Below are 15710 nucleotides of genomic sequence, written 5' to 3' on the forward strand. Positions count from 1 at the left end.
CTCCTAACCCGAGACATTATTAAATTAAATATATGTAATTAAATTTCAATTGTAACTAATAACTGAAATAAAGTTTTAAAATCTTAAAACAATAGAGGAAAAAGAGAAACGAGAAAAACAGAATGAAGTCTATTTTCTTTTTTAATTAATTAATTAACTTATTTATTTATTAGTTAAATTTTATGTTTATATTCCCCTTACAATTACAACCCCCTTATTTTGACCCCAAGCCTTCCTTTCCCTGCCCGAAAAGTCTATTTTCTTAAAGTTCAAGAAACCTCTTTAGACCGGACGACAAAGAATCCCACATTTGGTTATTACTCCCATAACAGAGCCTACAGACCTGAGTACACAACATATCATAAAGAAGCCCTGACTCCTAGGAACATACTCATCTGTCCTTTTTGGAGAGCAATGTTTTGTTTTTATCTAGGGGGTCACCTTCCCCTCCAAAATGTCCAAGATGACATCTTCTAAAACAGCAACAGCAACAAAATCAAGAATTTCTGTTCATCAAGAAGAAAAGTAGAAGAGATTTTTTTGTGTGTGACACTCCTATCTGATAAAATACTTGTCTCTAGAATACATCAAGAACTCTAAAAAGTCAATCAGTAAGAAACAGTAAGAAAATGGATAAAGATTTAAACACACACATCACCAAAAAATATACAGCAAATTCTCACTTAAAGTCACTGATAGGTTCTTAGAAACTGTGACATTAAATAAAAGGACATACAACAAATTTTAACTTCAGTCAGGATTGCTTTCTTCTCCCCAACCTATTAAATGGCATTATTTAAAGGAAAATAAGCAAACCTAGGACTAGGTTAAGGCAAAAGTGGTTACACTGTCCTACACTGCACGTCTGCCTCCTGAAAAATTTGGACCTAGTTGCTTCACTGGCCTCACTCTAGTCCTGGTCCTAAGAACAAATACATGAAAGGATGCTCACTGTCATTATCTATTAGAGAATGCAACTCCAAGTCATGAAATTACACTCCACGCTGATTAGAAGAGTGTATATATTTTTTTCATTAACTCAACATAGCAGGTGACAGGAAGTGTGAAGACAATTGGAGCTCTTATTCCTTGAAGATGGAAATGAAAATCGGTACCCCCTTTGGGATAATTGTCAGTTTTCCTCTAAAATTGAATATACACTTATATGCCCAAGTAATCTGAGTCCTTTACCCAAGTGAATGGAAAACTTCATGCACACAATAGCTATACACAAAAATTTGTGAAGATTTTATTCTTAATTATCAAACACAGGAAATAACACAAATATTTCTTGTCTGAGGGTTGGATACACATGATATGATACAACTATAAAATGGAATATTAGGGCCTCCCTGGTGGCCAAGGGGTTAAGATGCAACCTATGAAGCAATCTGCAGCCACTGCAGCACAAGTTCGATCCCTAGCCAGGGAGATACCCACATGGTGCAGCAGACCTCTCCTGACTTGCCCACTGCTCCTCTCATCAGTGTATTTCAGTCAATCTGCCTATTCTGTTCCCCACTCTGTCTCTGGTGATTTCTCTCACCACCCCCCACCTCTGGCCTGTACCCCAGTTCTTGTATGCATAAATAAATACATCTTTAAAAAAATAAAATGAAATACTACTCATCAATAAAAATTAACAAACAATATAGAACAACATGGAAACAAACTGAACAACATGGATAAATCTCAGATGAATTAGGCTAAGTGAAGACGTCATTTCTAAAGGCTCCATATTACATGTTTCAATCAAGAGAAAAAGCAAAACTGCTAGTTGGAAATCTGGAGAGTTCCCCTGAGTTAGAGTGGAAACTGTCCACCCTCTATCTGCAACGCAGGGCGCAAGGGCAGATGGAGGGAAAAGGCAGATCACTCCAGGCTGGGAAGTTTCACAATGGTTTTAAAGTAAAGGAGGAACATTCCCAAGGATTCAAGCAGCACCCAGAACCCAGACCAGATCAGCGCCAAGCACTTGGTCCTCAGGGTCCAACGCCAGCCCCCAGCTCAAGGGCGTGTAAGGGCCAGGGTGGGCAGAAGCTGGTCTCCTACCTGACTAGGAAACGCAGCTATTCCACCAAAGCGATTTCTAGGGATCCTAAGCAGCAGCGTCCTCACTCACTTGGATTCTCAGTTGCTGAATGTATCCTAGCAACCGCGCCGCGCCCCTCCCATCACGCCTCCCTGGGCTGAGGAGTGTGTGCGTGTGTGTGTGTGTGTGTGTGTGTGTGTGTGTGAGAGAGAGAGAGAGAGAGAGAGAGAGAGATCAAGGGATGAGGCAGGGAGAGTGGCGGGGTGAAGGGGAGAAGGTTTACTTCTCAGTTAACCTGCATCCTAAGTAGGTGGGACACTAACCACCCTCCCATTTTACGCTAGTAATGGGGAACAATTCTCCAGTCTAAACAGATAGCAATTCACTCTTATATAAAAAAAAAAAAACAAAACCCAACTCCCAGGAGTAGAGGAAATATAAATATGCAGTGAGAATGAAGGCATTGACAAAGAATAGTGGTACCAGAGTACATGTTGTTTTTAACCTTTGGACTTAGGTCTTTGCTTCCTGGCAACCAGAGAGGAACGGGAGACGGAAGTTATTAAATAATTTTCCTTTTATGTCAGGAAGCTTTTCTTATTTCTCCTATCACTATAAATTCTTCCAATTGAGATTTTCGAAAAAGCATTATTATTAGGGAACATAACACATTATATTATGTTCCTGTTGTAAAAGTAGTAAAGTTCATATCATTTCCTAACAATAGCTAATATTTACTAAGTACTATTTGTTGCTATGCACTTTTTACACATATTTCTAATTTAATCCCTATGTTTTTAAAGAACTGTGATTAGCCCTATTTTACTGAGGAAATCAAGGTTCAGAGAGGTTTAATGGCAGGAACCAGGATAAACCCAAGTGGTCTGACTTGAGCCTTGATTTTAAACCAGTTTTATGCTATGCTTTACACTGATATTCAAGAAGGACCAATCAATAAAATTAAAATGTTATATATAGGCCAGGCACTTGCCTAATTTTCAGTGTCTTTTTTCCTTTATACCATTCTGAAATTGGATTCTCATCTCATTAACTCCCAGTGCTTTTATCTGCACCCCATTTTAAAACTTACTAGGTTATAAAATAGGAAATATATGCTCAAATAAAAAATTCTCGGTGGCGCAGCGGTTGAGCGCTGGGTTGCGAAGCTGCCTGCAGCCTCTGCAGCGCGGTTCGATCCCCGGCTGCTCCCCGGCCACGGGAGGAGGGTCCCACATGGCGCACAGACCTCTCCTGCCGCCCGCTGCTCCCCTCAGCAGTGCACTTCGGTCCTTCTGCCTGCTCTGCTCCCCGCTCTGGCCCTGGTGAATTCTCTCACCCTCCTGTGCTTCTGACTGTACCCAGTACTTGTAAAAATAAATAAATAAATCTTAAAAAAAAATTGTTTTAATGTTTTAAATAAAATCAAATGCATTTAAACCACTTTATGAATCCCCATGAAGAGTAGAGTAAGGAGGGGTGGGAGGCATACAGATAATCACTAGTGTTAGTCTTTAATGGGTAAATCATTAAAGGTATGTAGGTGCGCGACTTCTTCCAAACACTCCCCCACTCCCATCTCAAAAATCATCACATTATCTTAAATTTTACTAGTAATGAGAATTCGACTAGTTAAGTTTAAATACTTAACTTTTTCTAGTTCTCCTCTCTAAAAATTTATTTATTGTTCTTCATGTTAGGGAAGTATGAAAACACCAGGTTTAGGAATAGTGGTAGGAGATGGAGAGAAGAAAACCTGGTCGTAGAGAACTTCAGGTCGTTCACAGTGTTAAATGTGATGTGATACCCACCATATGTTCATATTTTATTATTTATATTTTGCTGTGGAAACGATCTTACACAGCTCATCTTACATAGGAGCCTCGTTTAGTTGGTAGGCTTTCTAGGTAATCTATGCAGTTTGGAAAGGCTACTAGCACATCAAAACATGCACGCACACAAATACAGTTGTTTGGTTATACAAAATAAATGCAAGCTAAAAACAACCAAGAGGAAAAAACTCAATTTTCAAAGTGGAAAAGTAATTTTACAACATTTTTTCCATTTTACTTTTTATAATAAAACGATGCATTTTCTTAGGATGTATTGCCTAAAATGACTGATTACTTCTCATGAAACATCTACCTTTGTTTTTTATACATTTTTGTTCATGTGTTATTTTTACAAAGATGCCACCTAGTGGTGTTATAGAATCACTCATTTCAAAGTTCCCCATTGTTACTTCAGGTTAAAATATATCTTGATACACAACCCTGATAGGATTAAAATTCTGGACCCAAAACCAGGCGGATAGAATCAACAGCTTCTAGACTGTATGAAATTCTACCAGATAAACAATCTGGTTTATTCAGCAAATTAATTACAAGGAGAAAAAGATGGAGGGGGTTCTTGAGATTCTTGACATGTCTCACATGTCCAGAATGATGATATTGTGGTTTCATATTTTTGGTGTCCTTATATTTTAGGAATACCTGCTCAAATATTAACAAGGAAAATTATAGATTTGGGGTGTATTTCAAAATAATTCCAGTAGTAACATATAGTAGAAGAGCTGGCCACGTGATAATTAGGGTAGTTGGTGATGTGCATCTGGAGCTTCATTGTATTATTCTTTCTACTTTATGTGTATTTGAAATTTTCCACAATAAAAAAAGGCTAAGTAAAACTCTTTTCAGATTGAAAAAAAAATGTATCTTGATATAAGGAATGAATTAGAAAAAAATTAAAATTTAGAAAAACATGGACATAAAATTATACTTTTAAAATTATACTTCATCTGTATGGATAAAAATTTGGATTATAATACAAACATGAGCTTGTTAAGAGCCTGGCAATACAAATTGATAGTTCCTTTTCTGAAAAAGTGTTTGAAATTCCGAATCATACAAAACTATATAGTTAACTACTTCTGCTCATACCTATTTATAGGTACTTTGATAGAAAAGTCAAGAAAGTAAGATCCAGGTTCTCTTGCTGCAGCCCTGAGAGTACAGGCAGCCGTGACAGCACCCCAAGAATTTTCATAAATAACATAATGTTAGATGCATGAGCTCTGGACAAGATTGCCTAGGTTCAAATTTTACTAGCTATGTGACTTTGGGTATGTTATTACACCATCTTATGCTTCAGTTTCTCCCGAGTTCCCATGTCGAATAATTACAGGGAAGAACTACTCACACTGCATTCTAGGTTCCTAAACTGAAAAATGGAGATAATTTGCTGTATTTCATTCTTAAGAGTTGTGGGGCAAATTTAGTGAGCGAAATTAGTCAAATACTTACAACAGTGCCTAGCTAACACTAACACTAGATATGATTATTTTATTACTTCTACGATGACCACTAAGTTACGACTAGCATCACTAATGCAAACATCAGTAAGGGCCTCCTTTACTAACAGCCACAGAAGTTCTGTTGGTGAAATATATGAGATGCCCAAGAATCATGAGAAGTGATGTTGAAAGTATGACAGACATATCAAGCCATCTCTCCATTTTTAAGTGCCCCCAAAGACCTGAAAAAAATGGTTAAAAAATTATCTTGAAAGTATTTATGGAAACATGCTTTAGGAGCATATATTTTGACCTCAATAAATAAAAGTATTATACATTAAAATGTTTAAAACTATAAAGGAAGGTATATATCCTACTTCTTCTAGAGCAGAAAGTGAGCCATTCTGTGAGCTCAACAACTTTCCTTACCTTAGTCACTGAGTTTATTATGGTTGTCAGAATCATGAAAACTTGACTCACCCTCTAGTGCTTTTCCCACTTTCCCAACAGGAGCTTACCTGCAGTCTGACTGCTAAAAGGTAACTCAATCCAATTTATTTAGCAATTAATTTACAGTTCTATAGGGGGAGAAATATATTAGAAAAAAGAAAAGGACAATTCTTTTCTCATGCTAAACATTGTTTTTTGTTTGTTTGTTTTTGACAGCCAGCTGCATTTATATTGGAAACTTAGTGAAAACTAGTGATCCCACTTAGAAGATATAATTATACAAATATGTTTTGATGTCTATCTGTATCACAAACTTTAGGAACTCTTAATGTGTCTTCTTTCACTTTTATTTTAATGGTAGTTAATCAAGAAAATATAGGTTAAGGGCCACAAAGCAAAGTCTTAAATGAAAAAAAGGGGAACTTTCCCCAAATACCACTTTAAACAAGAAATCTTTCTTTTAAATGCCAAATCAAGTTCTCGGCTGCTATAATGAATTCTACTTTGATGCTTTTTACTCCTGTTTCTTAACTACTTTTTGTGATACAATCACCTATATATTTGTTGAAGATGCCACTAAAACACTTCCTCTTTTGAATATGACCTCTGCATTGAAAATTTATAGGGATTTTTCCAATTAACTTTCAGATCTTCCCATAAACTGTTTAAAGAAATACTATCTTTGAAATAATGAAATAATACTATCTTTCCAATGCATGCTTTATAAGTCAAAAACTGATTTATGTGTCCTTATTATCATAATCTTCAATATTAACAAGTCTTCTAAATATCTTCTGTATCAGATTTCTTGATTATACAATGTCAATAATATGGAAACATTTTAAATTTAACAGAACATTTAATTACATCAGTTTCTCATCAACACACATGTCATTATATTGGCCATTTCCACTGGTTGGCAGGAGGCTCTTCCACTAAAGGTTCCCATGGTTTCCACTGTATCATTTTTCTTGCCAAACTTAGTTCATTTTCAGCCTATTAAAAAAAAATTGTTAAAAAGATAATTTGATTATGTAGATTGGTAGACTTTTATCATAGCTAATAACTGAAATTTTACTACTAGAGTATTGCTTTCATATTAATACATAATATACTGTATATCATCACTGAACATTATTAATTAAATTACTTTAATTCTCACAGCTACAAAGTCACCATGAGTAAGAAAGGATGTCTTCTGATTTCTTCCATTTAATTAAAATTTGCAATTAAAGTGTCCAAAAGTTTAGTTGGTGAGTTTTCAATCTTAATTGTCTTCTTCACCATTAGACTACAAATTCTGTGAGGCTCACAAGTATATTTCTTCATCTATGTTAGTGGCTTGCAAACATTATTTTACCATGGCCAAACAGTAAAACAAAAATATATTACTATGGAATCCACAATACACATATTTAACTAAAACAAGACTAAAAATATTACCTCTGATAGCTGCAATACACTATTTTCTACAGCTTTTTTTTCTTTTTTAAATGCTAGTCACAATCCACATAATCACCTGACCCATAATCACTTGAGCACCACACTTTATAAAACAATGACCTGTGGAATATAAAAGAATAGGCCATAAAAAATATTTATTGATTGACTGAATTAGTGCCCTTAACCAGGTTTTGTTGTATTTAATTTTTCCTCTCAAAAACATTTTATAACATATTTAACAAGTATGTTTTAGGAATCTTTTTATCTTACATTTTTTTTTCCCCCTACAACAAAAAGTCCTATGAGAACCCTGGACACTGTTGAATGTATGTCACCATATCAAAGAAGGCATTCAACACTGAGTAAGTGCTTAAACTCTATTACAGGCTACAATTCTATAGTAAAGAGGCAATTCCTCCTTTATTTCAGTGGTGCAAAACAGCCAATCAAAATTTAGCAGCAACAGTTTAAAATGTATACAAACAATGAAAGAAGAGACTAATGGAAACCGAGGGGTAGAATTTACTAATACTGAAATGAGAAAATACAAATATTGATTTAAAAGAACTGAGGATAGTTATTCCCCTGTGTTCTGGTCTAGGTCTCTTGGAATTTATGCTTTCTCTATGCCCCCAAAGCATTACGGGGTGTGGGGAAGGTATCTAGTCTAAAACATTACAGAAGTCTGTCCAACTTCAGAAAGTTGAACACAGCAGCATGTATCCATGTTGTCAACTTCTTCCTACTTCTCTGGGTTTTGACACACTGTCCTTTTTTTTTTAATTCCTTTCATACTATCCTTCCAGAAACGGGCTGCCCAATATGGTAGCCACTACCTACAGGAACAGGAAGAAATCATCAACACGAAATTTGCATCAAATTCCCTTAACATTACATCTAGTATCATAGTTGACCTGGCAAGCAAAGAGAAAGGCTAGGAAAATAGGCCTTTGAACGACTGAATAGTCTACATTCATAAAAGTGCTGTCTGAATGCCATAATTCTTTTACCAGGGCCTTTAATAATTGTTTTCAACTTGTGTATGATGTCTGTTGGTGATAAGTCTCCCTAGTTTCCAATACTACCCAATATATCCTTTATAACCTTAGCTAAATAAAGAAACTTAAAGAAACATGGCTACATATTTTTAAAAAGCAAGAAAATATAAAAATTAAATGAAATAGAATTGAATACTCATTTATTTATCAATCCCTTAGGGGGAAAATATTCCAAGCCTAAAATATTGGGGTAGAGGAGGTGTTGCAAGGGGTAGCAATCAAATAAAAATTTTGACTTGATCAAATAAAAAAGTTTAAAAAATTTACATATGGGAAAAATATTCAGTTGTAGACAAAAGGCAAAACTAAAAAAAAAAGTATGGACAATACATAAAAAGTTAATTTTTTGTTCCATATATATATATATAGAGAGAGAGAGAGAGAGACAGAGAGTGGCTATAGCATAAGGGAGAAGAAAAAAATCTCAGATAAAGTAATTTAGGACTTAATATATTAAATGTAACTAATAAAGTGAAAATTGTTTCTCCAGCAAATGTTAAGTTAGTTGACTGTTCCAACAGTTGAAACTAAAATGTACATTTTAACTTTATGATTCAAAATATCTATTTTTCCATATTAAAATAAGTACTTGTATATGAAAAGATAAAACAATTAAAACAACAGTAAGTTTATATTACTATTTGAATTAAAGTAAGGCTAGTAAGGACATGCTGATTAAATTCAGAGTAACAAACTCCAAATTTCCAACAGAAGCTTCATAAATCATGGTATATGATGACTATCTAACTGACATACACAATAGAAGTATTTTCTATATGTGAATACGCATATTTGATGCATTGAGTTGATATAAAGGTATTTAATTGTCCTTTCTTTATGTCAGTTTTGTGTCTTGCACACTGTACCACTGAATATTTGAAGTCAAATATGTAAATATTCAACATTTTCTTTACCTGAAGAATCACCTCTTCTATTTCACCACCCTGAAGTCGATCCTCTAATTTTTTAACATCTGTTTCCTATAATTTAAGGGGAAAAAAGAGAAAACATTTTAATAAGGGAGCACAATAACAATTTCACTATCCTATAGGACAGAGATTTTTGTCTGTATTGGCAGCCACAAAGGCATCACTTCCATGCCTTAGAAGCATATGTGATATTATAACCTCATTAACCTTAATTCATTAAAGGTTCCAGACACAACAGAGGTTAGGACTTCAATACGGGAATTTTGCTGGACAAAGTCCATGACAATGCTCAGTATAATTTTTGGTACTTAAGAGAGTAATTTGATCCTCTTTCTTCTGCAGCAAAGCACTATTAAGAAATAGTTATTTCTGACAGATTGCTTTAGATACAACACATATTTTATTGTTGTTTTGCTTTCATTCTTCTTGGAAACTAGAGAAAGAGATGAAAATTAATGTATGTATAATAAGTAAAAGAGAAATAAAGGACTAAATAGGGAAGAGAGAATAAAAAACAGCTACATGGTAACTTAGGGGAAGGATTTTATTTTATTCCTCCACTCCAGTAGAAAGTACTTTCTACTGAATAAAAGGGAGGAATGATGGAATACAAATATGTAAAGAATGAAGAATAGAAATAAGAAGAGAAAGTGTGTAACATATGAAAAAATTAAGCAACTGATTCTTTTTTGTGAAATACTGCATTGGATACTATAAATCCAAGAAAACAAAATCAAGTCAGCTACTTACCGCTTTAACAATACCCAGCTTCTCATTGGTAATCTGTTCTGTGTACTTCCTATATGCTGCATTTTTAGGGATTTGCTCAAGAACATCAAGAATCTTTGTGTACAATATTCTTAGCCTCTGAAAAGACAAATCAGAGTAAATTTTCATAGTTTAAAATATAAGCATTTAATGAAATACTTTAAAATACAGATTACTTTAATAAACGCCTTTTAAAAAGTAATTTCTGCATATCTATGCTCTATCTTTCCCCCTTATTTAGAAAAAAAAGTGAATATAAATAATGGAAACTCTTTAGTATGCTGTATGTGCAAGTTGTACACAGTGTGATCAAATTTAACAAATGTAGTCATAATACTTTAGGGTTTACACTTACGATTTTGACAGAAAATTTCACTGAAAGGCTAAATAGAGAAAAGTAACAAGAGAACTGACTCTCTGCTCAGCTTATACGAAAACACAGTGAAGTTAAAAGTTCAGTAGAGTAGTATCTGCACTCGCTGCTACTGGAAAACACATGTGCAAAGAAGCAAGAACAGCAGTCCCCCATAGCCATGGCTTGACTTAGCATAGTTTTTGTTGTCAAAAACACAACGTAAAATCACATGGTGAAAAGTTGTAATGGCAGATTCTAATGATTACTAAATAATAAATGTAATAGCAGATAGTAAAGACAATTCCTAAATATAACAATAAATATACATAAGTAATTTCTTTTGTTTCTTTGTGTTTAATTTGAAGTTTTAGCTTAATTATATAAAATCCATTGGAGCTAATACCTAATTCATATATGAATAAACAAATCCTAAGAGTATTCAATAATCTTACTCTTAAAAGTAGTGTGCATATTTAGATATTATTTAAATATTTGAATATGATGTTCCATAATAAGGTATTTTACTATATTACTTTAGATATTATCAGATAATATGTAGCCTGAATTTATGGTTTTATTTTTAGCTTCATTTCTTCTAAATTTTAGGACTAGATACGACAATAGAAAGGTCTTGTCAAAAGACTTGGGTCCTAATTATTTGTTCCCTTTTTGTTTCTGTAATCTTTGTGTAAAGATTACCTGTAAGAGCCTCTAAGCAGCCATCTGCGCAATCTGTCTTGTATGTTGCTTTCATTATGTTTTTCTTAGCAAATATACAATGAATATACTTCCTTAACAAGTATGTTACTACAAAAACTTTAATCTGATTTAAACTTTAATTTATACATTTTATTCATATCCTCTCCTACTTATACATGTAATACATATATCAATGTTTAATATAAAATAAAATTTTAATCTGATTCAAAATTTTAAATTTGACTTAAACTTTAATCTTTCCTGATAAAACATCTGTTCCTGGAGGAAAACAGATGAGAATCAGAGATGATTAATTTATCATAAAAAAAATATTATGAATACGGTGAACATCTAATTAATCATAAAAACTGGGACACTTCTGACAGTAAAAGGAGACGTTATTAATCATTATGCCAAAGCATTATTGCAGGCATACAAGACATGGTCACCTGCATGTAAGCACCAGTATTCAATAATTACAAGTATATGAACTCTTCATATAAAGATCATTCATTTTTTTCTATAAAATATGTACTCCTCACTACTCCTATACACAATAGTAGATTAGGAGTTCTTTGGATATACACATAGACTGGACACAATTTCACCCCCATATTGTTTAAGGTCGTGTAGGATAAAACAAAGAAAAAAAAATAGTAAATACCATAACATATAAAATAAGTGTACAAAAAACTGGAAAACACCATAAAATATAAAATAAGTGTGCATGTAGTAGGGGTGGGAAAGACGCAGAGCAGGGAGACAATACTTAAATGTGCTAACTACAACTTGACTGCCTGATACACACAGGTTCAATTCTTAGTTGTACTAGACAAGTTACTTACTCTTCTAGCTTTCATTCCTCATCTGTAAAATGGAGATATTAATATGTGCTTCAAAGGGTGCTGTATAAATTAAACAGTACTTGGCACACATTAAGTTTCAACAAGAGTTAGCATTATTATTCTGTAGAGTACAGAGAAGTCACTTTGGTAACTAGCACAGCAGAGTTCATAGAAAAGTCAGCATGAGACGGAGAGACCAGAAGTGTGGTAGGACCTGAACACTTAATGATGCTGGAAAAGGTGATTATAAATATAGCACGCATACATGGGGTTGAATGGCAGAAAATACAGGGATTATAAAGGAATCAGTATATAATATAGTTCTATTTTCCTTGATCTGTGTAGTCCAATATAGGAGCCACTAGCCAAATATGGCTACTGAGCATTTGAGATGTGGCTAGTATTAAACTGAGATGTGCTATAAATGTAAATAAATAAAACTAACTAAATCTAGTATGAAAAAACTATAAAATACTACTTTTTTAATATCTTACTATATGTTAGGTCTAAAAATACAGTATTAACTTTTATATTTTTCTTTATTAAAAAGGTGACTGCTACAAAATTTTAAATTACAAACATGGCTTACATTTGTGACTTTTATTTTTATTGGATAGCACGCTGCTAAAATAAAAGACAATGGGAAATGCTTAGGCTATAAGGTTGGACAAAAATGAATCAGATTGTTTAAGTGGTTTTGCATGCCAAGTTAAAGTACTGGGACTTTATTCTGTATGCAATTAAAAGATTTAGAGAAGTTATGTAACTGAATCTATTTCAGGAAAATTAATCTCGTAGTAGCAAGTAAAAAGGACAGGATGAAGAAGCAATAGTTAGAAAGGCCAGTGCAAAGGTGTTGTAAACAAAAGCAAGGGACAAAACTACAGTAATAACAGCAGGAATAGAGAAGAGAGGCCAGATTGCAGAGCTGTTATAGAAAAGAACTCGTCTATTTAATGAACGTGTCTATATAATGAACATGCAGATATAAGAGTAAAGGAAGTAGCAACTATGATGTAGCAACTATGAAGTAGCAACATTCCCCTGGCTAGGGAATGGAAAAATACTGATAGCATTAAGAGAAATGGAGCCCACAGTAGAAGAAACAGGTCTAGGAAAAAAAAAGTTTTAGATTGTCTAAGTCACTATTAACTCATGGATATAAAACATTTATTCAAAAAAACATTATTCACTGAGCACATATCATGCCTAGTTATAGTTCTAGCAGTGAACAATTTTTTTTTTTAAATGATGCCTTCATGAAAACCTACATTCTAGTAGAGAAAAGAGGATAAGTCAAAATAATGTTGACTAGGAATAGAGAGGATCACTAGAAGGACTTGTTTAAGAATGAATGGAAACCAAAGGGAGGACTTTGAGGGAGGGAGTAACCTGCCTCAACTTATGTTGAGGGTTAATTAGTTTGATGAAACTACTGCAGGGTTAATTAGTCAAGATGAAAAAAGACAAAACTCAGGCAAGCTGAAGGAAGGGGAGGCAGTTAGGAAGCAACTGCAACTATCCACAGCAGTGATTATGGTGACTGAGAACAGGGTTATTAGCAGAGGAAGTGATGAGTAGTAGTCAAAATATGGATACTTTTTGAGAACAGAAGCCAGTGTATTTATTAAAGTACCAAATGAAAAAAACAAAACAAAACAAAACTAAAGATGATTTCAAAGTTTCTGACCTAAGCTAGAAGAATGGCAGTGTCATTCACTAAGATGGGCAAGGTTATAGAAGAGAGGTATTAAGGAGATCAGGAACCCAATTTTGGACATGTTAAGTTTGTTGCCTGTATGACATCCAGTGGAAATAGCCACTAAACAATTAAATAGGCAAGATCTTAATGAAGGGAGAGGTCAATGCTTGATTGGAAATCTAACAGTATTTGGTGTAAAGGTGGTATTTAAAAGCCATCAGATGAGGCCCAGACACTTGGGATGAGCAAATACAAAAAGAGTAAAGGTCAAAGAACTAAGTCACAGAACTCCAAAATACAGAAATGGGGAAATGCGGCACCACCAGAAAAGAAGACAAGAAAAAGTAATGGGGTGGGGGGAGAAGAGTAAGCTTTTCCTGAAACACAGTAAAGAAAAAGTACTTAATGGAAACAGTGTCAAATGTTATCATTGGGTCAATTAAGATGAGAAACATGAAATGAGCACTGAATTTAGCACCAGGGAGATCATGATGACCTTGAAAAGTCTGACCAAGACTGATTGGAGTATGTTCAAGGAGAATTTAAGAGAAATTGGTAACAGTTAAGTGCAGATCATTCTTTTTTTTGGGGGGGGGGATATCTATAAAGGGAGGGCGAAAAATGTGGATTATCAAGAGAGGATGGAGAAGGGTTTTCTCAGCTTTTGCTTAGATGGAAACATGTCTAGTGATGAGGAAGACCAACTAGAATGGAAAACTGGTAAGAAATGGGGGCAATTGCTAGACTGATATTGCTGGTCAGCAAAAGTGTATGTAATCTAGCACATCTAGGTAGAAACCGAGAGGTGGGGGTAAAGATGGGAAATGGAGACAGTGATTTGGCAGGGCTTTCAAATAAATACAAATGAAGCCAGTAGAATGGCACGGAAAATGTGCATAAGAAAAGTTTTATAAAGAAGAAGACGGGGAGAGAGGGGGACGGTGGGGGAACAGACGCGGCAACGGTTCATTAATTAAATATCTCTCTTGTGTGAGGAGCTCACACTAAATTAAAACTTTGGGTATAAAAAACACGTATCCCCTCAGCCTTTCAACAAACAAGGTCGTAGGGTTCTAGTCTTCCTCGAGAACTCAGGTATCAAGAAAGAAAAGAGGTACGTACCTCATGCGGAGTGTCACATACAGCCAATCCCACAAGGCCAGTGGTCTGTTCAAAAACAAAACAAGATCCACGCTGTTTACAGCAATTCTGAGTTCATGACGCTAAAGAAAAGCAAAATCACCACTCCCCGGGCTAAAGCTGGTCGAAAACCAGCTACGGGTCCCTCGGTGCAGCTTGTTCGGAGCCACTAAACTGATCTCTCCGAGTGGAACCACTAAACTGATCACCCCTGTAAGCAGAACAGAAAGAACCCCCCAAAAAGCACGGACAAGTCTGGGCCATGCACTCGCGGGACGAGTACCCTCACAGTCTAAAACTCCAGCAGTGACCTCCAGGCGCCTCACCTTCTTCAGCAAACCCGCCATGACAGCGCCGAGCAGCTGAGGACGCGCTGCCCTCTGGGAACCTTGATCAGACCCGCTCAATCCACCACCGAGGCCGCCACGCCGTCACCTTGGAAACAGCGTGGCCCCACCCCCGCACCCGCTCTCCTCCCGGTCTCTACCAGAGCAAATGCCGACTCCTCCCAGGCCCAGTGGAAAACCACGCATGCGCAGTAAGTCCCCGCGCGGCTCAATCAGGCGCTGGGGCGAATGTTGAGTTCGATTTGTTTGGTCTGGGTTCCTGACCCTTCCTCATTGATGTGCGCCCAGAGATTGTGAGGCGCACGCCGAGGTATCGAAACCCTAGGAAATTGCATTCCTTTTAATCTTCGGCGAATTCTTCAATCTCCCTCCCTCAGGGTAGTTAGTAGTAAAATGCAGGTGATTGTGGCGCTTTCATGTACGTGATCTCGTAGCTGCAAAAATTAATTCGTAGCGCTAGAATATCTGTATTCTCTTAGAAGCCACAGCAGTAGTGTGCAGTGTGAGACCATTTCCCTGGCAACCCTTTGCTATTTCGCTTACTAAAGGACATCAGACATTTTCTTATTTTCCCAGGTGAAATGATACCAGACCATACCACTTGTCACCTCCATAAACTTTTGTTGAACACCCATTAAGTGTCAGTTACTACG

At 35.5% G+C, this 15710-nt stretch overlaps 1 protein-coding gene across 3 annotated transcripts; it reads right to left on the minus strand.

Annotated features, from left to right (window-relative positions):
• Positions 1-6665: 6665 nt before the first annotated feature.
• NDUFA5 (NADH:ubiquinone oxidoreductase subunit A5) lies at positions 6666-15057 on the minus strand (the record flags this gene model as incomplete). Of its 3 annotated transcripts, XM_084229272.1 has the most annotated exons (5): positions 6666-6767; positions 9187-9252; positions 9952-10068; positions 14693-14737; positions 15037-15057. In XM_084229272.1, 5 exons carry the CDS (start codon positions 15055-15057, stop codon positions 6666-6668), a joined length of 351 nt encoding a protein of 116 aa, XP_084085398.1. The 3 variants fall into 3 exon arrangements, with proteins under 3 accessions (XP_084085398.1, XP_084085399.1, XP_084085400.1); XM_084229273.1 differs by lacking the exon at positions 14693-14737; XM_084229274.1 differs by lacking the exon at positions 9952-10068.
• Positions 15058-15710: the final 653 nt, after the last annotated feature.

Source organism: Talpa europaea, assembly GCF_964194135.1.
Source record: "Talpa europaea genome assembly, chromosome: 3".
NCBI classification, from domain to species: Eukaryota; Metazoa; Chordata; class Mammalia; order Eulipotyphla; family Talpidae; genus Talpa; species Talpa europaea.